The 22,245-nt window shown below is 34.0% G+C and overlaps 3 protein-coding genes across 3 annotated transcripts; 1 reads left to right on the top strand and 2 right to left on the bottom strand.

The window, feature by feature from the left end:
* Positions 1–12,238: 12,238 nt before the first annotated feature.
* Positions 12,239–12,694, bottom strand: LOC149373741 (uncharacterized). Its single transcript, XM_089595789.1, has one exon. The coding sequence runs from the start codon at positions 12,692–12,694 to the stop codon at positions 12,239–12,241; it is 456 nt and encodes a 151-aa protein (XP_089451915.1).
* A 2,343-nt stretch (positions 12,695–15,037) lies between these two features.
* LOC149373740 (uncharacterized) lies at positions 15,038–19,359 on the bottom strand. Its single transcript, XM_089595788.1, has 3 exons — positions 19,269–19,359; positions 15,223–16,116; positions 15,038–15,102 (listed from the first exon to the last, which is right to left on the bottom strand). The coding sequence occupies exons 1-3, from the start codon at positions 19,357–19,359 to the stop codon at positions 15,038–15,040; spliced, it is 1,050 nt and encodes a 349-aa protein (XP_089451914.1).
* A 192-nt stretch (positions 19,360–19,551) lies between these two features.
* On the top strand, positions 19,552–20,427 carry LOC149373739 (uncharacterized). Its single transcript, XM_089595787.1, has 3 exons — positions 19,552–19,579; positions 19,713–20,066; positions 20,183–20,427. Exons 1-3 carry the CDS (start codon positions 19,552–19,554, stop codon positions 20,425–20,427), a joined length of 627 nt encoding a protein of 208 aa, XP_089451913.1.
* Positions 20,428–22,245: the final 1,818 nt, after the last annotated feature.

Genomic DNA, 22,245 nt, shown 5'->3' with positions numbered 1-22,245 from the left:
TTTTACTTGCTCTTATTTCACAATTTCTTATTATTTGAAACTTATGCAGTTTAAGTACGAAGCTATTAATATTTTCAACGTACTAAAGTAATCTACTAATAAACATTTGATTTATTATCATGAGTCTTACTTCCGTCTAATTCTGTCGTTTTTATACAAGGATAGTGTTAGTTATAAACCTTAGAGCTGAAACTAGCCCCACGCCGAAGCAGTCTCACCAGGGACGAATAAGACCTGAGGGGCCCCGGGGCTAAAAATTATTTTTTTGTCCTGATCCATTCGAAAAACGCTACATATAGTTGCGATTCTCCCATTTGCAATCCCTGCAACTTTTTAAAGCCGTCGAAAGTCGTCAGGCTGGGAAATAGAAGAGTTTTCCGTAGATACGTATACACGCATATACGAATAAATAGAATAAAAATTTATAACTTATTTTTCGGCTCTAGTGCCACCTTGCAAATTAATAGAATGTGCTTCTATCACTTCTATTCACCATACCTACAAGTTTTCCAAGCCGTGACAGGCCGCCAGGCTTGGAAAATGATGAGTTTTTCGCCGATACGCAAATACGCGTATACAAAAAAATCAGAGAAAAATTTTTAACTTTTTTTTGGGCTCTTGTGCCACCTTGAAAATTGATAAAATATGTTTCTATCACTACTATACACGATTCTTATTAGTTTTTTAAGCCGTGACAGGCCGCCAGGCTTGAAAAATGATGAGTTTTCCGCCTATACTCAAATACGCATATACAAAAAAATGAGAAAAAAATTTATAACTTTTTTTTCGGCTCTTGTGCCACCTTAAAAATTAATAGAATATGTTTCTATCACTTCTATACACGATCCTAATTAGTTTTTTAATCCGTGAAAGGCTGCCATGCTTGGAAAATGATGAGTTTTCCGCCGATGGGAAAATACGTGTATACGTAGCCTGGCAGCCTTTCACGACTTGAAAAACTAATTAGGATTGTGTATAGAAGTAATAGAAACATATTTTATCAGTTTTTAAGGTGGCATAAGATCCCAAAAAAAAGTTATAAATTTTTTTCTCATTTTTTTGTATACGCGTACTTGAGTATAGGCGAAAAACTCATCATTTTCCAAGCCTGGCGACCTGTCACGGCTTGGAAAACTTGTAGGTATCGTGTATGGAAGTGATAGAAACTCATTGTATTAATTTGCAAGGTGGTACAAGAGCCGAAAAACAAGTTATAAATTTTTATTTTATTTTTTTTCGTATACGCGTATGTACGTATCTACGGGAAACTCTTCGTTTTCCCAGCCTGACGACTTTTTACGGCTTTTAAAAGTTGCAGGGATTGCGAATGGGAGAATCGTAACTATAGGTAGCGTTTTTCGAATGGATCAGGACAAAAAAAAAGTTTTTCAGCCCCGGGGCCCCTCAGGTCTGATTCGTCCCTGGTGAGGATGCTTCAGCGTGGGGCTAGTTTCAGCTCCATATGAGAAACGTTGCTTTTTTTTTGTCTGCGGGTTTTGTTTTAATTTTAGTTATATGACCAGCAAATTAACAGTTGATTTTAAGTCAAACTTTGGTTTCTAAGTACATACATGAAAAAACTCATGCAAATTTCAAGAAATCTAGTAGCTCTAATACAACAAATCAGAAACATAAAATGTACACTTTCAAGAAGGGTTAGGATTTTGTTACGTATATTTTTTGTTATATAGAAATATTAACAATTAAGAAATAAAATAATATTTTGCAGGTGTGAAAGTTGTACAGAATATGCTAATATGACGCCTGAAGAGAAACTGAAAAAGGAAACAACTCACAATTTACACCTTGCGATGAAGTCACAGGCGCGGAAGTTAATGTATGCCGACAAAGAAATGTCTTTAAAAGACAATACAGTATGCTGTGCCAACTACGACATGCAAAAAATCCTAACAACGTCAAAGTCAAATGTGTGTGTAAAGTACTATCTGTCTAAGCTATGCGTGTGGAACTTCACAATCTTTGAGATGAGCATGTCTACGGGCCATTCTTTCTTGTGGAATGAAACTATTGGAAAACGAGGTTCCAATGAGATAGCTTCATACGTTGTGTCCTTAATTTAGCAAAAATCGCAAGCTGGTGTAAAGAAGTTTAAATTTTACACCGAAAATTGTGCGGGACAGAACAGAAATAAAAATATGTTTTCCATGTATATCAAGGCCTGCAATGAGCTGAATATCGAAATCACCCATCGGTAAGATCTTAATTATACTTTAAAAAAATATATTTATTGCTCTTTTTTTCTTCTTACAAACAGAGGAAGCGTTGTGTAGTAAAAAATCCGCTGCTAATAAATTAAGAAACAGCTTCCTCAAGCTTCATTATTCTGCTTCTAATTTTAAATAAATGTTTGAGTTGAAAATGTTTATTTTTTCATTTTTTCAACATGATGTTTATTAAAATCATATGTTTACCAATTCAGAACTGAAACTTTTTTCTTATTATGTTGAAATTATTTAAAAAATTACATCCACTCTTGAAGGATCCATCGCACAACGCTTACTGTTTCATGCTATTTCTCAGGACACTTATTTCACAGTGCAGAAGTTAAATTAATGGGTTTTTAGAAATTTAACACAGAATCAATATTGTGCGACTAAACTAGATTTCTGTAACGATTTATTTTGTTCTAGAGATAAACCTTTGCTTTTTTCCGGAAAATTTAAATTAATTCTTTAATAAAAACTGAAAAACTTACATTATCGAGACCCTAAAAATGTAAAATAGACGTTTCATTATAATTCATCAAATGGTATTTTTGTTAATTCTGAACAATAGGTTTTTTAATCCTTCTCAAGGCTAAAAACCAGTTATTCACCATCGAAAATTGTTATCACTGCCTTAATAACGCACAAAGCTTAAATTTATTTTCCGAAATCTAAAATGATGTAAGAATCACAATTTCTCGCTCAAAATTTCAAGAATACGTTTAAACGTTACAGAGACAATTTGTTTCTCTCAGAAATTGTGGTATATTTCCAATAAAATCCAAACAAAATAACTAATTAAGATCGAAGAAACGAAAAATCAATGTTTTTTATACCTTGTAGAATAACATTATTGTTTACTTTGTTCAATAAATTTTTGACCCACATTAAGGTAAAAAACCAGGTTTTGACCTTTAAAAATCATTAAATATACCTTACTAAGGTGTAAAACTTAAATTTTTTTTCCAAGCCGCTATAATGATGAGGAAACAAAAATTTTGAGCCCTAAAACGTTAAAATCGGTTGTAGGATTCCTGAGATATGACTGATAACGCACATACATACACGCACATAGACCTTTTCAAAAAATTGCGTTGTTTTCACTTTAGACACTGTAGAAAACGTTTTTAAAATATTTTCACGAAAACTTAATGTTTTACCGACACTAAGCTTTCTCTATGAGAAAGCAAAAGTATGCTTTTTTAGTAGGTATTGAGAAAAGTTCTACGTCATCTGAAAGACAAAAATAGGATTAGAAATATGAAGTTCAAGACAGCGAATAATGTCTCAACTCGTCACGACGTATTTTTTCAGTTATTTTTTCTTTCAATTTAATAGAGGTAAAAATTGTTGCATATTATGGATGCAGTTAAAGGGACAAAATTAGTTATTCATTATCATTACAAAAAAAAGGCTTAACAAAATTCTTGTTGACACTGCCCGAAAATGCTCATTACTATTATGAAAAATTAGAATTATATGCAACTGATATTGAATTGAATCTTCAGAAATATAGAAAATTAATCATATCTTATACAATCACTGGGTTTAAAGAGCTAGTATTTGTAATTCGCTTGCTTATCTGTCTCCCCGCTTCTTGTTATTATTATTATTTTTTTTTTTAAGAAGAAATAGTAGTGTTTGTCACAAAAGAGCAATCGCAGACAGGGCTATTTTGCAGAAGGTAGCCCTGGTTCCATCACACTTAAGTATGTGGCGAACACTTGTCTTCTTTCTGAGGGCACACAAGCTCCTCAAAAACGCCCGTGGTAAGAAAAATAGATCGCCGCAGCATTTTAGCTCCCTGAAAATAAAAGGCATCTTTTTCTACTTTGGGCGTTTTTGAGGGGCTGGTGTGCCCTTATTAGAAAAATTGAATTCTCCACTAATGTTCATCCAACCAGGGCCGTCCCACAGGTCCCTCCGGCATTATTTCACAAGCGCCCTCGGGCCCAAAAACCGCCCTGGGGAGGTGTACACCTTATGAAAGAAACTACTATTTTTTACGTGTATTCACAGAAAAGTAAAATTAATTAATACACAAAACGTATGGAGTGGATTTTGTTTTAAGTAACTATTTTAATATATTCATATTATTTATGCACATTTATTTGTAATGAATAGTTATAGGTACGATAATTTTGTTTTGTTTAATAGTTTCTTGGAAGTGGGTCATACCCAATTAGAAGGTAACTCAATGCACGCGAGAATCGAGAATCATACCAAGAATAAAGATATATACATCCAAAATGAATGGGCTGAAGAAATCCAAAAGAGTAAAGAGAACGAACCATACAATAGAGTGAAACAAATAAGTCAACGTGATATTTACAGTTTTGACGCCTTGGCCGATAACTTTCTCTGGAAATCGGCAAAAATTGGAAGCATCCGTGAGATACGTATTACACCTGGGTGTTCTGACATATTTGTTAAGTACAATTTCTTTGACACGCCTAAGACTATTAAAATCTTGAAGAAAAATACCACACTCCACAATATTATTTTATATAAATTGCCACTAGCTTATATGCAACTGATGCCATTGAATGATAAGAAAAAAAGGATTTGAACACAATGCTCGTAAAAAATCTTATCCCACGGAATTCGGTTAGTGATTTTAAAAAAGTTCTTAAAATATAAAGATAACTATTTCATTTACATTTTGTTTAAACGTATTGATTCTACTTTGTATATACACTTAATCTTTCGCTTATGACTTTGTTTTTCAACGATAAATTTAATTATTCTAAAGAAAGCTTAGATTAATCATAATTTAATGTAAATTATTTAAATGAGAATATGTAATACTAAGCTGGATGTTGATTATTGAATGTTAATGCAGAATTTATAGTATAGTGCGATGTTAATATTTGTAAGTGGTGTATGTATTAGTTTTTATTGATGTGTTCAAAAATGCGCTTTAATTACTGTTACACGCTTTTCCTCATCGTATTAGAACTTAAAGTTTAAAAAACTTTTAGAGTAGACGATTTTATTTAAAATGCAATTGTATTAATGCTAACAAAAAATAGCAAATTTACTGATAACGATATTTTCCTTTATCATTTACCTTCACGAAAAAAAAAAGTTCATTAACACCTAAATTATGTTTAAGATTATTTATTTATTCATATGTCTATTTATCCTTAGATGATTAACACAGGTCAACCCACACAGATTCGTACTTTTGGGAAGCTTGGGGTTAGAAATGATTGAACTTACCTGCTAGCATATTTACTTGATTATTTTATGTTACTTTCTCAACAAAGTCTCAGCGTTTCCTTCGTCACAGCATGGCATGGTGGTACTTCGTCACATCAAAGGGCGCTGGGATTTTCTTTATCTCTGCATGGAGCAGAGAAATAATTTTGTTTGCAAGTTAGCATGGAGGAATTATTTTCGTCGCAGTACAAAGCACGGGAATTCTCTTCGACGCAAGTGACGTGGAGGAATTGTCTTCGACGCAGCACAGCTCGCTGGAATTGTTTTCGTCTTATTACAGAGCTCAGAGATTCTTTTCGACGCAAGTGACGTGGAGGAATTGTCTTCGACGCAGCACAGCTCGCTGAAATTGTTTTCGTCTCATTATAGCGCTCAGAGATTCTCTTCGACGCAAGTGACATGGAGGAATCGTCTTCGACGCAGCACAGCTCGCTGGAATTGTTTTCGTCTCATTACCGAGCTCAGGGATTCTCTTCGACGCAATAAAAAGTGGTGGATTCTTTTTCGTTACAGCACTGAGTTGGAATAGTCTTGCTCGCAGTACATAGCGCAGGCATTGTATTCGTGAAAGCCTCAGCCTGGAATAGTCTTCCTCTAAGTCCGTGTCGTATATGGATTCATCTCTTATTTTTGAATTACTTCATTATTAAATTACTTAAAAACAAAACTGTCTTATCGACATGAATGATCTCATCGTCAAACAGAAGTTTAAAGTTATAATTGATTTATAGGATTTCGTTGCTTAAAGCAGTATTATAATTATATCTTAAATTATATAGTTAACTGTGTTGGGCATTCTAAGCAACTTTCACCCATATGAAACCATTAATATTGGTAGTTGAAAGATTGTTAATTATTTATGTCATACTCAATCTCTTTTTATATTTTTTCACATTGCTCAGAAGACAAATAGATGGACTTTATACATACAAATAGTTATTAACCATTTCATTTATACAACTAAGAGAACGAAAAGGAACCATTTCATCCATTGTATTTTAATTTATTAGTAAGTACAAAGTTCTTGGTACGCTATGTTTTTTTCGTTAGCATTTATATGATGAACAGTGTGTGAAATATTTATTCTTGTGTGTATGGATTCTTTATTTTGTATATGTGTTAGTAAAAGCAATACATACATTAATTCAAATTACATTTACTTTATCAATAAAACAAACCGTGAAAAGTTTTGCATTGAGATGACTTATTTTATGACTTGACTTATAATGCCCTATTGAATCACGAAAACTTAGATCCATTTCTATTCTGCTTTAAGTTAATGTTCAAATTGGTACAATAGATAATACAATATATTTTTATGGGATGTACTAAATTTTATCCATACATTAAAAATATTTAAATCATGTGATTATTAGATACGTTGTTACTTATAATCAAAAGTTCTTTTAAGAGTGTATTTTTAATATCTACAATGTTTTCTCTATGAATTAAAACACAAATCTCATTTTTATTCTTGTGTCTCGATAGAGCCACGTACAATTGACCATGAAAAAATAAAGATTTTTTTAAGAATAATCCCATATTATCATAACTTTGATCTTGGGACTTAATTATAGTCATAGCAAATGGTACTACTAATGAAAATTGTTGTGTGTATAAAATGTAAGGTAATGATAAAGTATTTTTGGTATTTAATGTAATTTTAGAATAAAAACTTTGTAACTGATTTCTTCTTTCATAACTTCTTGGCCTTCTACCTTTTATTCCAAGAATTTAGTAATACACAGTCATGTACCGTTACATAAGCCGCCTGATATACAAAAATTTCAAATTAATGCCACTGTTGTACCTATTTTTAATTTAAGTTTATAAGGCTTTAGAAAAATAGTTTGATATTCCTATACAAAAAATCAAATGAATATTATCATTTCATTTAATAACACCATTATAGGCTGCATTATCGATGCTGTATGGCCAATACAGCATGTTGATCTAATAATATTTCCTTTATTATTTTCAGTTGGAGATAAAGGATGAAGTTCATACAATATACAAAAACTTTTTACAAGAGTAGAACATCTTAAGTTGCTTTAGAATTACTTACATCAAACTTTTGATCAATCAAATAGTAAAACTTTTAGTCCCATACCCTACGCTAGAAGATTAACGCAACATTTTTTTTGCATGCATATATTATGATAGAAAGCAATAGAGAAAGCTTCTTTTGCAATAACCAAAAAACTCTAAGAATTCAATGTTATTTAGGTTTAATAGATCACGTAATGCGTAGTGTCTTAAATAGGAGGTTTTGGAAAAACTCTTTTGTACAAAACATTAGGTTTTTTTTTTTTCAAAGAAAAAGGTTAAATCTATGGCTTGGACAGGAATTGCTCTAATTTTATAACCTAAAGAAATGAAAAGTTATGGAACATTTTAATTACCATTAAACACCAATAACATTGAAACTTCTCTTTTAGAATATTAAGCTGATTTAAAAAAATTACGAGAAGTAAATGTCATTATTTGGAACGAACCTTTTATAAGCCCTCAGAAGCTTTGAAAATAGCAGATAAGACTTTAAAAGACTTATGTAATGATGATATTCCATTTAGTGGAAAATTATTTATCTTAGGAGGCGATTTTAGACAAATACTTCTGGTGATAATGCATGAGTGTGAAAGTTTTATAATTTAAGAAACTGTTAGTTGTTCATTTCTATGAAAACACTGTACAAGTATAAAATTAAAAAGTAATATGCGGTAAATAAATTTACAATTTTTGTTAATGGACATTGCAAATAGAACAATGAATCTTTTGAAATTTTACAGGGATGGATAACTGATGATATTTCTTAAAAAAATTTATAGACAGGGTATTAATAGCTGCCTGTACAAAGTAATTCATAACGAACTCATTTACAAAAAAATTATAACGAAATTTCGTACATTTCAAATAAAAAAATTTTTAGTTTTACTAAAGGAAAAGAACAAACTTATTACAGCCTAGATAATAAGAAATGTATAGGTAGTTATCGCACTGATAAGATTATGACATAAATTTTTCTATAAAACCTGTCAATAATATTCATGAAGGATAACTTCTACATGGCTCAAATTTTCAAGTAGATGCTATTGTTATATTTATATATATTTATAAAAAAATTGTTGTGTGTATAAAATGTAAGGTAATGATAAAGTATTTTTGGTATTTAATGTAATTTTAGAATAAAAACTTTGTAACTGATTTCTTCTTTCATAACTTCTTGGCCTTCTACCTTTTATTCCAAGAATTTAGTAATACACAGTCATGTACCGTTACATAAGCCGCCTGATATACAAAAATTTCAAATTAATGCCACTGTTGTACCTATTTTTAATTTAAGTTTATAAGGCTTTAGAAAAATAGTTTGATATTCCTATACAAAAAATCAAATGAATATTATCATTTCATTTAATAACACCATTATAGGCTGCATTATCGATGCTGTATGGCCAATACAGCATGTTGATCTAATAATATTTCCTTTATTATTTTCAGTTGGAGATAAAGGATGAAGTTCATACAATATACAAAAACTTTTTACAAGAGTAGAACATCTTAAGTTGCTTTAGAATTACTTACATCAAACTTTTGATCAATCAAATAGTAAAACTTTTAGTCCCATACCCTACGCTAGAAGATTAACGCAACATTTTTTTTGCATGCATATATTATGATAGAAAGCAATAGAGTAAGCTTTTTTTGCAATAACCAAAAAACTCTAAGAATTCAATGTTATTTAGGTTTAATAGATCACGTAATGCGTAGTGTCTTAAATAGGAGGTTTTGGAAAAACTCTTTTGTACAAAACATTAGGTTTTTTTTTTTTCAAAGAAAAAGGTTAAATCTATGGCTTGGACAGGAATTGCTCTAATTTTATAACCTAAAGAAATGAAAAGTTATGGAACATTTTAATTACCATTAAACACCAATAACATTGAAACTTCTCTTTTAGAATATTAAGCTGATTTAAAAAAATTACGAGAAGTAAATGTCATTATTTGGAACGAACCTTTTATAAGCCCTCAGAAGCTTTGAAAATAGCAGATAAGACTTTAAAAGACTTATGTAATGATGATATTCCATTTAGTGGAAAATTATTTATCTTAGGAGGCGATTTTAGACAAATACTTCTGGTGATAATGCATGAGTGTGAAAGTTTTATAATTTAAGAAACTGTTAGTTGTTCATTTCTATGAAAACACTGTACAAGTATAAAATTAAAAAGTAATATGCGGTAAATAAATTTACAATTTTTGTTAATGGACATTGCAAATAGAACAATGAATCTTTTGAAATTTTACAGGGATGGATAACTGATGATATTTCTTAAAAAAATTTATAGACAGGGTATTAATAGCTGCCTGTACAAAGTAATTCATAACGAACTCATTTACAAAAAAATTATAACGAAATTTCGTACATTTCAAATAAAAAAATTTTTAGTTTTACTAAAGGAAAAGAACAAACTTATTACAGCCTAGATAATAAGAAATGTATAGGTAGTTATCGCACTGATAAGATTATGACATAAATTTTTCTATAAAACCTGTCAATAATATTCATGAAGGATAACTTCTACATGGCTCAAATTTTCAAGTAGATGCTATTGTTATATTTATAAAAAACTCGAGTATATTTAATAGATTGTGCAATGGCCTTTGATAACGTATAATAAAATTGTTTAAATATAATTTGAAACCAGAAATAATTACTGGTGAAAAATCTAGTAATAAAGTTTTTATTCCAAGAATTACAGTAAATACTGGTCATAGTTTATCTTTACCATTTTTTATATACAGAAAACAATTTGTAATAGCTCTAGCTTTTGCCATGACGATTAATAAATCACAACGTCTAAGTTTTGATAAATTAGGATTTTACTACAAATGACCTTTGTTTTTTTATGGTCAACTATACGTATTGGTATCAAGATGTAAAAGTTCTGAGAGTATATTTATACAAAACGATTTGGAGAACCAAGCAAACGTTAAAAACATTGTATGGCAAGAAACTTATAATCGTTATTAATTTTATTATTTGTTTGTCAAAGTTTATTTCTCATAGTTCTTCATTTATCTCTTAGTAATTAAGTTTCTTATAGTACATTATGTCACTAGGGCACAAAGTACAAACATGAGCGTCCAAAGGGCGCAATTGTTGTACGTTGGTGCCCGAGTCACGTATAATGTTTTTCTTACCGAAGGCCCAAAGTGCAATTTTGTGTCCAGGGGTACACTTTCGGCCCAGTACATCACTTTGGGCCCTAGAGCAAAAAAGTACTTTGGGCCTGGAGGGCACAAAAAACTTTTCTACCCGTGGGCCCAAAGTGATTACAAGGGCGCAAAGTGTGGCCCAAGGGCGCAAAGTGGCAGTAGCACTTTGGGCCCATGGTAAGAAAAATATACAGAGTGCATCTTGAAAATGAGAATTTTAACAAGTTGAAGCTTAAAAAAAACCGAGTACATGGAGATACTGTATTTTTAGATTTAAAAAAAAAAAAAAATAGAAACGCTCACATTACAAAAATTTTTATGCATATCATAAATTAGACATTAATCTTAAAAAATTTTAAATTTTGGTCAAAAATTAGTCTTACAAAATTAAACAACTGGACAGCCTTTAATTTTGTACTAGGAATTCTATAATGACAAGAATCGTCGTGTATCTTTAATCGCTGATTTCATAGATACAAAAATTCTATACTCTTATTTCTTGTGCCGAATATCATTTCACTAATATGATTTATTAGTCATGAATATTGATTGATGAATATTTTAATTTATACGATAATACATATATATACTAGTTTTTCTGTTGCAAAAAAGCTTTTTTAATAACATTTTCAACTCTGAATACCTTAACTCAAAATAGAAGTAGTACTTATGATATAATACAGTATTGTAATCGCAAACTATATGTTGCATGTATATTTTAAGTATACTGAAATATAAAGAGCATTATTAAAAAAAGTGAGCAAACTGAGTAACAATTAACTATTTATCTAACAAGTCCATCATTTTGTAGATATTAAGTCTAAATCATATGTAGTTATTAAATTTTTAAGCTTTAAACATTCTTGGGGGTTGAAACACGAAGTGTGCAGGGGGGGGCGAAGCCACACTAGTACGTATAAAGTAACTGATAGGGATTTCACATGCTTCTGAATATATATCAATTACATTGTAGAATTATGTGGACGTCCACATAATTCTAGTGTTGTCCTCATAATTTTTCTTACACACATGTGATTATCCGCTCAAGTATTCTCTGAATAAGCATACATGCATACATACATACATACATACGTACAAACATACGTACATACATACGTACATACATACGTACATACATACGTACATACATACATACATTCATATATATATATATATATATCTCTTCTATTATATATTTATAGGAAATAGACGATAGTAAATCAATACACATAATTTATGCTTCCTATTTTGTAGTATCAATATTTATTATCAGAATATTCATACGTTTAATACAAGAGTGGTTGACAGACTGTGTACAAATTCATTTAAATATTATTTATCACACATTCGCGTTGCTAGGCAATTTACACATTCTACCGCGATGTTCGAATATATGAATCGCCACACTACCCCGCTCGGCAGAGAATTTGGCTATAAATTCAAAACGTCTCTGAATCTAACTTTTCTGCTGGAACGTGTTGTGCGTTCAACAACTGGTGGGAGCACTGTAGGCAAATCTTTAGTATTTAAAATAGAAACAGGAACTAACGTAGAAACAGGAACAGGTGTAAAAACTTAATCTTGAGAAACAAAAGCTGGTTTAACACGGTCAATTGAAACTTTTATCGAACTGCCACGAATTCTCAAAGTAACCGTTTTTTGATCTCGTTCAACTCTTTGATAAGGCCCAATATACGGTGGCTGTAAAGCTTTAATAATCAGCCTTTCTTTCAAAAATGCATGGCTGCAATCTGATAATTCCTTGAATACAAACACCCCAGGTTGACAATGCCTTGATGCTGGAGCTGGTCGTAAGCGTGACATGAACTTTCGTAAGCTCGAAAGGAAACTTTTTGGATCATCAAAACTCTTGTTCTCAGGATTTGAAACAAAAAGCTCATAAGGCAGGCGAAGAGTTTCTCCGTATACCATCTCAGCTGAAGTAGCCTTGATGTCTTCTTTAAAAGCTGAGAAAATACCGAGAAGTACAAAAGGTAATGCATGAACCCAATCGATATCGGAGTGAGCCATGATTGCATCTTTCAATTGGCGATGTAAACGTTCAACTAAACCATTTGAAGCAGGATGCCAGCTTGTAGTTAGCTTATGCTGTATTTCGAAAAGTTTTACAAAATCTTTGAAAAGATGCTAAGTAAATTGAGCTCCTCGATCCGAAGTTATTGCTTGAGGAAAACCAAAACGTGAAATCCAACAGTCCAACAATGCATGAATCACTGAATCTGCAGTAATATTGTGCAAAGGGTAAACCTCTGACCATCGAGTAAAACGATCGATAACGGTCAAACAATATCTAAAAGAACGTGCAGATGGAAGCAGACCAATCAAATCTATGTGAATGTGCGAAAACCTTTTTGTCGGAGTTTCGAACGATCCAATAGGAGCACGAATACGACAAGAAATTTTTGATCGCTGACATTCATTGCAAGCACGAGCCCAATTCTTGCAATCCTTTTTCATAGAAGGCCAAACGAAACGGTCGCTAATTAACTTGAGTGAAGCGTTAGCACCTGGATGGCTCAAGTTATGAAGTTGATCGAAAACACCACGACGAAATTTAGGCGTGATAAAGGGCCGAGGTTTTCCTGTTGATGTATCACAGAACACAGTTAGTGAAGATCCAGGAATTGGGACTCGTTCAATGTGCAAAAAAAAAATTTTCATCGATTATTTCCTTAAGCTCTTTATCTTCTTTTTGAGACTTGACCAACAACCTGTAATCAAATGGTGCAGAAACAGCTTCGATTCGTGTTAGAGTATCAGCTACGACATTGTCAATACCTTTTATATATTGAACGTCAGTTGAAAATTCCGATATAAAAGACAGTTCGTTTAACTGCACTGGTGAAAGTTTCTCACGCTTTTGTTGAAAAGCATAAATAAACGGCTTGTGATCTGTGTATATCGTGAAAGAATGCCCTTCTAATAAATGTGGAAAATGCTGTATTGCAGCATAAACTGCTAAAAGTTCACGATAATAAGCAGGCCAAGAACTTTCCTTCGAAGACATTTTCTTGGAAAAGAATGCAAGGGGTTGCAAACATTATCAACAAGCTGTTGTAAACAAGCTCCAACAGAATGGTTTGAAGCATCTGTAAACAAACCAAGTGGTGCACCAATCCGAGGATGAACAATAAGTAAAGCAGTAGTAATGCAGTTTTTGCAGGTTTGAAATGCTTCTTCTAAGTCAGGTGTCCAAGTGATTGGTTGAGAACCTTTTAAAATCGGTTTGCTAATTGCATCATGTAAAGGAGCTTCGTATTCAGAGGCATGAGGTAAAAATCTGCGGTAAAAATTTATTATACCTAGAAAACGGTGGAGGCCTTGAGCTGTTTTCAGCAAAGGGTAGTTCTTAATTACTTGGACACGTTTCTCAGGCATTCGGATACCAGCAGCAGATATAGTGTAACCTACAAAGTCAGCCTCAGAAACTTCAAAAATACATTTCTTCAAATTCAGTACCATCCCGTATTTTGCGAGTCGTTCGAAAATGGTTTTAAGATGTCGTTCATGCTCTGTCTTTGAGTGACAGAAAACGAGAATATCATCCGTATATACAAAACAAAAATCCAATCCATGTAAAACCTCGTCCATGAATCTTTGAAAGGTTTGACCAGCATTTGGAAGACCGAACGTCATGAATGGAAATTCAAAAAGGCCAAATGGAGTTTTTATAGCAGTTTTATAAATATCTTCTTCAGCGACTGTAATTTGTTGATAAGCTTTTACAAGCTTAATTTTCGAAAATTCCGTACAACCATCGATGAAGTAAGTAACATCGTGAATGTGGCGAACATGGTAACGATCCGGAATAGTTCAAGCATTTTACGCGCGAAAATCTCCACATGGACGCCAAGTCGAATCACTCTTCGGTGCTTGATGCAAAGGCGATGACCAAGAGCTTTCGGATGGTCGAGTTGTACCAGCTTGCAATGTACCAGATGTCGTCGAATTCTTTACGAGCAATTTTCAACTTTTCAGGACCTAAGCGGCGCACTTTGCTTGTAACCGGTGGTCCAGGAGTAGTTCGAATAAGATGAACCATTTAATGCTTAATTTTTTGTGGTAAACCAGGTGGACGAGTAATTTCAGAAAACTCAGAAACAAGAGCCGAAAAAGTGGAATAATCCTAAACAGCTTTAACGCTGCACTGTGCAGAACGTTGAAATGAACCTTGAGCTTGAAGTCCAGTGGAAACATCAACAATGCGCTTCGTACGACAATCAGGCAAAAGGTGGTAATGTGCGAGAAAATCCGATCCAACAATTGGTAAATCCACATCGGCAACGATGAATCTCCACAAGAAACAACGTCGGAGTCCTAAATTAAGATTTAAGGTTAGAAGACCATATGTCTTTATTTTGCTTCCATTTGTGGCACATAAATCATAATTGACAGGAGCACGACGTTCTCGTAATAAACTGCGAGGAAAACAACATAAATCTGAACCAGTATCAACAAGAAATCTTTGTTTTAAATGTTTATCAACGACAAGGAGACGGCTATTAGATGAACTGCAGTCAGATGCCGCCCTTACATACTGCTTTGATCGTTTTCCGAAAAATCGCACGGAGAAATGCACTTTATAGCTTTCTGCTGAAAGTTCGCATGATACAAGCACAAACGATTTGTTCTTTGCTGCGAGTCTGCTCTTGTATGTGACTGACTCCTCTGCCTAAAATTCCTGTTAGGACTGCGAGAACGCGAACGAGAAGTTGATAACTCAGCGACTTGCTTTTGTAAATCAGCAATCGCATTTAACAAGTTGTTTTCGGTACCTTTGTCTCTAAGTGCAGCGTTGACAGCAAAAGTTGGTGTGCTCGGTGAAAATTCAACAATTTTGTCAGCGAGCTCTGCAAGCTTATCAAGCACCAATTCGGACTGTGTCGCAAGTATAGCTCGAACATTTGACGGTAGCCGATGAAGCCAAAGTTGTCGCAAAAGGTTGTCTTGCACGATAGTTGAGCCAGCAAGAGAACGAAGGTGATGGAGAAACTGCGATGGTTTGCGATCGCCAAGCTCTTCCTCGCTGATTAGCTGACGAACACGTCGTTCCTTAGACGCAGATAAATGTTCAATTAATTTAGTGCGCAAAAATGTGTATGGATTTATTTGAGGGAGATTAGTTATGACATCCTCGATTTCCAGTGTGACACGTGCGTCTAATTGCGAGACAACGTAGTGGAATTTCGTTACCTCGTTTGTGATTTCAGAAAGTACAAACTGAGAATCAGCTTGTGCGAACCATAAGCTTGGTTTGTCTGTCCAAAAAGATGGCAATTTTACAGCGACTCGGTGAACTGAAGGTCGAAGATCAGCGACGTGAGCGGCAAGGCTTTGATTCTGCGGTGGTTGTTGTTGTTGCTGTTGTTGTTGTTGTTGTTGTTCCGCATTCTGGCGAAGTTCTTCGATCTGTTGATGAAGCTGCTCGTTTTCTTAGCGTAAAATGACGAGTTGATCCACGTCACGTAACATTTCGCGATTATTTTGCGATGCGTTCTTTGTCGGGGTTACCAATATAGGAAATAGACGATAGTAAATCAATACAAATAACTAATGCTTCCTATTTTAAAGTATCAAAGTCGTCATAATCACTTTCTTCAAAGAAACTATCATCAAAATTTCAAACAGAGCCAGTATCACTCTCATCAAACTCTGACTTATCTGACTCGTATAAAATACTATATTTATTACTTTGGTAAATTAAATTATCATCTATTTCAGCACTCATTAAGTCACTAAGGTCTTCTGCATCATTAGAAGTAAGATCTTTAGAAGCTTGACTTTCTTTAGCTTTTTCTGTCGACAAAGGTTAAATACAAAACATTATTATAATAATTGACCAATAAAGCTCAAAACGATGAAGCAATATGAGCAAGCTTATACGTATACCGATGTCTAACTAATTATTAGTTTTTTTATCTCACTTTGGACATGCTTTTTATTACTTTAGGCTAGGATGAACAAAAAAACATATGGTTAACATTCAATATAGACTATCTAATTTTTTTTTATGTGACAGGACCATTAAAAATTTTTAAGTATTCAGTCTTAACCACGGGATATTTCTTCACAATGCAGCTTATATATATTTCAGTTCAGTAAATATTTCAAGCCCTTGAAGAATTTAGGAGTCTTTAAAAAAAACCCCATCCACTCTAAGAAAGCAAGTTGAGTTTGAAATTGCTCACTATAAAATTTTTTTATCTAGTATTTATAAGTATCTTAAGAATTTTTTTACTGGCTTAACTTGTATGTAAATCAAAGAATAAATAACAGTATCATACAAAAATAGGTAAAATTTTGATTCTAAGCTATCGCGTTACTAAAAAAATCACTTCAGGATCATAATGAGTCTTCAATGATTACATTAGAAAAAAGTTTTTTTCAAACAATATATGTGTTGCCACTTCCAAAGAAATTAAAAGTAAAAGTCTCCCGATCAAAACCGCTTTTTGACTTGTATTAAAATCGAAACTATGAATTGTTAGGTTGGTAATGTATATAAAGTAAAGACTGCTGCAATTTTTTCGTATTCTAAATACATACATATCAATACACTAAGCTATACTTATGACCATTTTTATCATCGTTCTAATTCTCATCTGCATGAAAAATCGAATGTTTAAATGGTTCTTGACAACAATTCAGTTCGTTTGATAGTTGGTGTTGAGTTGTCTTTGAACTTGACCAAACATAATGCATTTGAATAACATTGACTTTAGGACGATAACTTTCTGATTCATTAAGTCTAAAATACGGAGGTGCAAGAATAATAAGACTTAGATGCTTTGTTAAGGTAATATGGATAGTGTGAAAAATTTAAAGTTTTTTCCTTTATCGATAAGGCCAATTGGGCGATATATTAGGCGATAAGGCCAATGCGATGATATTATTTAACAACTAGCTCTTTCATAAAAAAAAAAAAAATAAATAAATAGTGCATACATTCCTCATACTTCAAAAAATAAATCGAGTCTGAACTCAGCGATACTGATTGAGAATTTAGAAAAAAGTTGTTTAACAAGATATCAGATTTCTTAGGTGACATTTAATTTTTTTCTCTTTTTTCATATTACATCAAATTCCACTAGAATAAAAATCTGTCGATTTCTTGTATGTTCTAGGATTAACGAAAACTCTACGTTTTAGTATAAGAAAGAAAAATAAGAAATCAGATCATATTATTAGTCCAACATCCAACTCACTTTTGGCCTCAAATTTTTAATAAAAAATACTGATTTACGGCTTTTCTTTTTTAAATATCTAGAATCTGCGAATACTCTAATATTTTTGATAAAATAGCTCGTTGTAAAATGATTGATATTATATAGTTGTTCAGTTTTTATGTAGAAAAAAACCCTGTACCGCAAAGCTGACGGTGATCCCATGCAGCTAACAGCTTTTTTGTCTCGCAGGGCGGCGACGGGGGCTCTCGTGTGTGCTATGAGTGTGTACTTTTTTGTGCTGTCAATCTCTAGTGCATGTCTGCACCTTCTTCTTTTTAATCTCCTTGTGATCGACTTCACACAGGTATTCGTCCGCATTTTTGGCCTTCAAGCGGAGTCAAGCGAGTGGGGAGAGAAACTCGCTTCAGGCAGTTACTATAAGTACACAAACTCTCTATGTCTCTCTCTCTTTCTTGCTCTCATTAGTAGTTTGGTCGTAGTATATTATTTCAAAACTCTTGAGCTTTCAGGCTTGTGATAACGTATTATCTCTTATTTTTAAAGACTGCACCTACCATAGATTTTCGAGATGGAAAAAACTCTTTGAAAAGCAGCTTAAGCTCTGTACTAACATACAAAACTTTCTAGAAAACTTTATTACTAAAGCAGGTATCGAGAGACAACTTTTAGAACATGTGAATACTTGTTTAGATATACTCGAACAGTACTGGAGTGAGTTTCTCAGTCATGACGAACTAGACAAGGTTACTTAAGTATAAGAAAATTATTTTAAATCATATTATCATTTAATAACGGAGGATAATCATACGAAAGCAAAATCCTCTATTCGCAAACGACTGACATACATCTCGCAACTCCCCTGGCCCACTAAAGATCCTACGCACACTGCTGCAGTGACTGATTAAGTCTTTCTTCCTGCACTCTCGTAGCCTACATTCCCGATAATCACTAAGAGTGGAAATCTTTCAAACAGAGTTTCATTTCGCTTGTTCATAATGAAACTAATCTTCTAAATATTGTGAAACTATCATACGTGCTTGCTTCAGTGCAGAGAAAGCCCGGTTAAAAGGATATAAGATTACAGACACAAATGATACAATTGCTTAAGAAAAACACAAAACTTGCAAGATCCAAACGATCTCTTAGATTAGGTCGAGGAAGCAGTGGGGCTTACTCTTTGTGCAATGGTACTCATTCGCTCTTCGTGTGTAAAAAATTCAAAGACATGTTGCTATAACAAAGGCTACAATCCTGCAAAAGAGAGAAACTCTTCTTCAACTGCTTTCAAGTTTCTTATTTTGCTGACAAATGTCCTTTAGCCAATCGGTGTTTCGTCTGTCAGGGAAAACACAATACATGGCTTCATCTAGAAGACTCAGGCTCAAACATCACAAAACTCGGTTCTTCATAAAAACCAGTGACTTGTTGCACGCTTAAGGCTGAGGAAACTGATTCAACAAAGCATTCTACGATGTCGTACTCTGCCATGGCCTCTTGAACCTTAGCTCAATCAATGGCTGTGGAGAGGGTAGTTTCGCTAGCTACTGCTTAAATGACGCTAGTTGATCTCAAGGGAAATTCAATTTTTAAATCAGAGTTCGTACTTTAATCGATCCTCACCCCCAGCAATTGTTTATTTTGAAAAGAGCTGCTCAGCAACTGTCCTTGGATTCCAAAAAGATGACTACGTCGATTTTTAGACTCAGTGGTGCGGTCACCTGAAAGACACAATCTGAAGTACACCTCGATTTACAGTTTAGCTTGAGCTTCACGGCTCTAGTCCTAGATAAGTTGACGATACTCATTCCTTAAAGCGGTTTATTTTTGGTCCCACATTCAAGAAATCTTATTGGCTGATCCTAAGCTTTTAAAACCTGGAAAGACTGATTATATTTTGGGTGTGGACTTATATGCGGCTATAATTAGAGAAGGTCTAAAGGTTGCGCTGCCTGGTAGTCCTGTCGTACAACAATCAGCTCTTGGGTTTTTGCTTACTGGTCAGGCTTATTTGAGAGTTCAGTCTGAGATAAATAGTTCTATCCAGGCTTTTCACACGTTTGCAGAGCCTTTTGTTGCAAGTCCCCTCACGAAATTTTGGGAGATAGAAGAGTTTCCCCACCATAAAATCCTATTTTCAGACGAAAAATTTTGTAAACAGCACTTCGTTGATACTCATTCTTCGATGAGCAATGGAGGTTTGTAGCACGTTTCCTTTTTTCGCATATTTCCAGCTTCACTGATTCTTAGGAAATTGCCCACGCTTGTCGTCTACGCTTAGAAAAACAGTTAAAGCGGAATGAGGGGCTTTTAGACGCCTACAAAGCCTTTATGCTCGACTATCTTGCATCAGGTAATATGGAATTGGTAATGTTGGATGTAAGACTAACGAATGGTTATATTATGCGTCATAGTGCTGTCTTCAAGCAGGATGGCTCTCAGGAAATTCACGTTGGGTTCAACGCATTGCAGGAAGATTCAGTTAGCGTATCGTTAAATAACGTCCTATTACCTGGTCCCAGACTGCAAACTAAAATTCCAGCTGTCTTAAAACAATAACGTTTTTTTAGATATGCCTTTACCACGGACGTAGTCCAAATGCTTTAACAGATCAAAGTTCATCCAGACAACTCTAAGTGTCAGAGCATCCTTTGGTGATCAAATATTTTGCAACTAATCAAAAAATTCAGAACTATAACAGTGACGTAGGAGACTGCTTCTGCGCCTTTTCTAGCACTGCGAGTTGTGATTCGCCGATGTGTCCAAGCAGGCATATATAGCTTACGTTTACGCGATGCACCCAGGGAGCAAGTCTACGCTACTTAAGGCCAAGATGAAGGTGGTACCAGTAAGAGTGGTTACGTTGCCAAGGCTAAAGCCCTGTGGAGGCTAACTGCTTACCAGGCTTACCACTCAGCTGTTGGGAAGTCTATGACATCCACCCAAGTTAGTCAATTTGTGGACTGACTCACAAATTTTCTTGGAATTGCTAAGAGATCAGCCATCTAAGTAGCCAAACTTTATTGCAAACAGAACTAGCAAAATTATGTTCTTATTTCCAGAAGGCTGTTGGAGGCATGTTAGTTCGATTTACCACTGGTACATCGTTATTGGCTTATCCCAAACCCTAGTCCAAGAACTTTGCTTTTTCAGTCACTATGAACCGATGTAGTCTACCTACCAATTCTTAAAACTCCCTCTGGGTTAGGTGGACAAAAAAGGTGCTACAACACATGCAGCTTTGTAGCAAGTAGCTGAAGCCTCAGCCCAACTTGCTAGATGGAGACATTTTTCTCCTAAAGAAAGACAATACTTCACCTAATCATTGACTCCTACGGAAAATCATCGAGACATATCCGGAAAATAATGGTTTAGTCCTGGTGGTCGCAGTACGAACAGCCATTTAAGTGGTCAATCGTCAGATTCATGGAGCTTCCAACAGAGTCGGAGCTATAAAGTTGTTATCAGGAACCTTTTTAAGAGTAGTGACTATATACAATAAAAATTACAATTTACCATTTCTAGAGACTTTAAGTTTTTATTAAAATCTGTTTCCTTGAGTTTTATACGAATTAACTAGCCCCTTTTTTGTAAATAGTTCTATATTTCATGTGTTGAACATTTTTCTCATTTTCACTATATTTTAGATACGGCTGATTGTAAAACTAAATGGTTTTATTTTTGTACAGCTTAAAGTTTTTTCCTATAATAAGTTGATTAAGTTTCGTTCAGTTTTAAAATTATTGTTATCTTCTTTTGCTTTTTTTTTTTTTTTTTTGACGCAAGATGCGTCAAGACGGCTATGTTCAGTTTTTGTATAGACAAAAATCTTGTACCACCAAGCCGACGGCGATCCCAAGCAGCTAATAACTTTGTTTCCAGGGTGGCGCTAGCGGTGGGAAGCTCTCGTGTGTGCCACGAGTAAGTAGCAATAAATCTACCAGAGTTTTCCACGTCACTTAGCTGCATCTGCGTGCGTGACATACAACCACCAGCTCCCACCCTGATACTGTGAGCCCGCTTCCCTTTTTTTTGCAGTTTCGTTCCATGCTTACCTTCTGCCTATGCTCTCTCTCGTTTGGGTCAGTGTTGGAGGCATACCTCGGTGCCTTACGTAGGAAGTTTCGCTTCCGTTCTACATCTGTCGTCTCTCGTTGTGCCGTCTGTCTTGTCTCATTCTTCTTCGCTGCTTGAGTCCCGCTTATATTTTGGTAATCCGTTATTAATTATTTCAATAAAACAAGCCTTTTTAAGATTTCTTTTTTTGTTGAAAGATACGTGCTTTTACGAAGTATTATTTTGGAATTGTATTTTTAAATATAGATTATTATTTTATATTTATTATATCTCAAGTTAATTTCATTAGAATAAGACTTT

The sequence above is a fragment of the Copidosoma floridanum genome, unplaced genomic scaffold (genome assembly GCF_036245765.1).
Source record: "Copidosoma floridanum isolate Cflo_tuat_1 unplaced genomic scaffold, Cflo_Japanese_pri ptg000028l, whole genome shotgun sequence".
NCBI classification, from domain to species: Eukaryota; Metazoa; Arthropoda; class Insecta; order Hymenoptera; family Encyrtidae; genus Copidosoma; species Copidosoma floridanum.
Note: the sequence above shows the minus strand (reverse complement) of the source record. Positions and strands in the feature narration are given on the sequence as shown.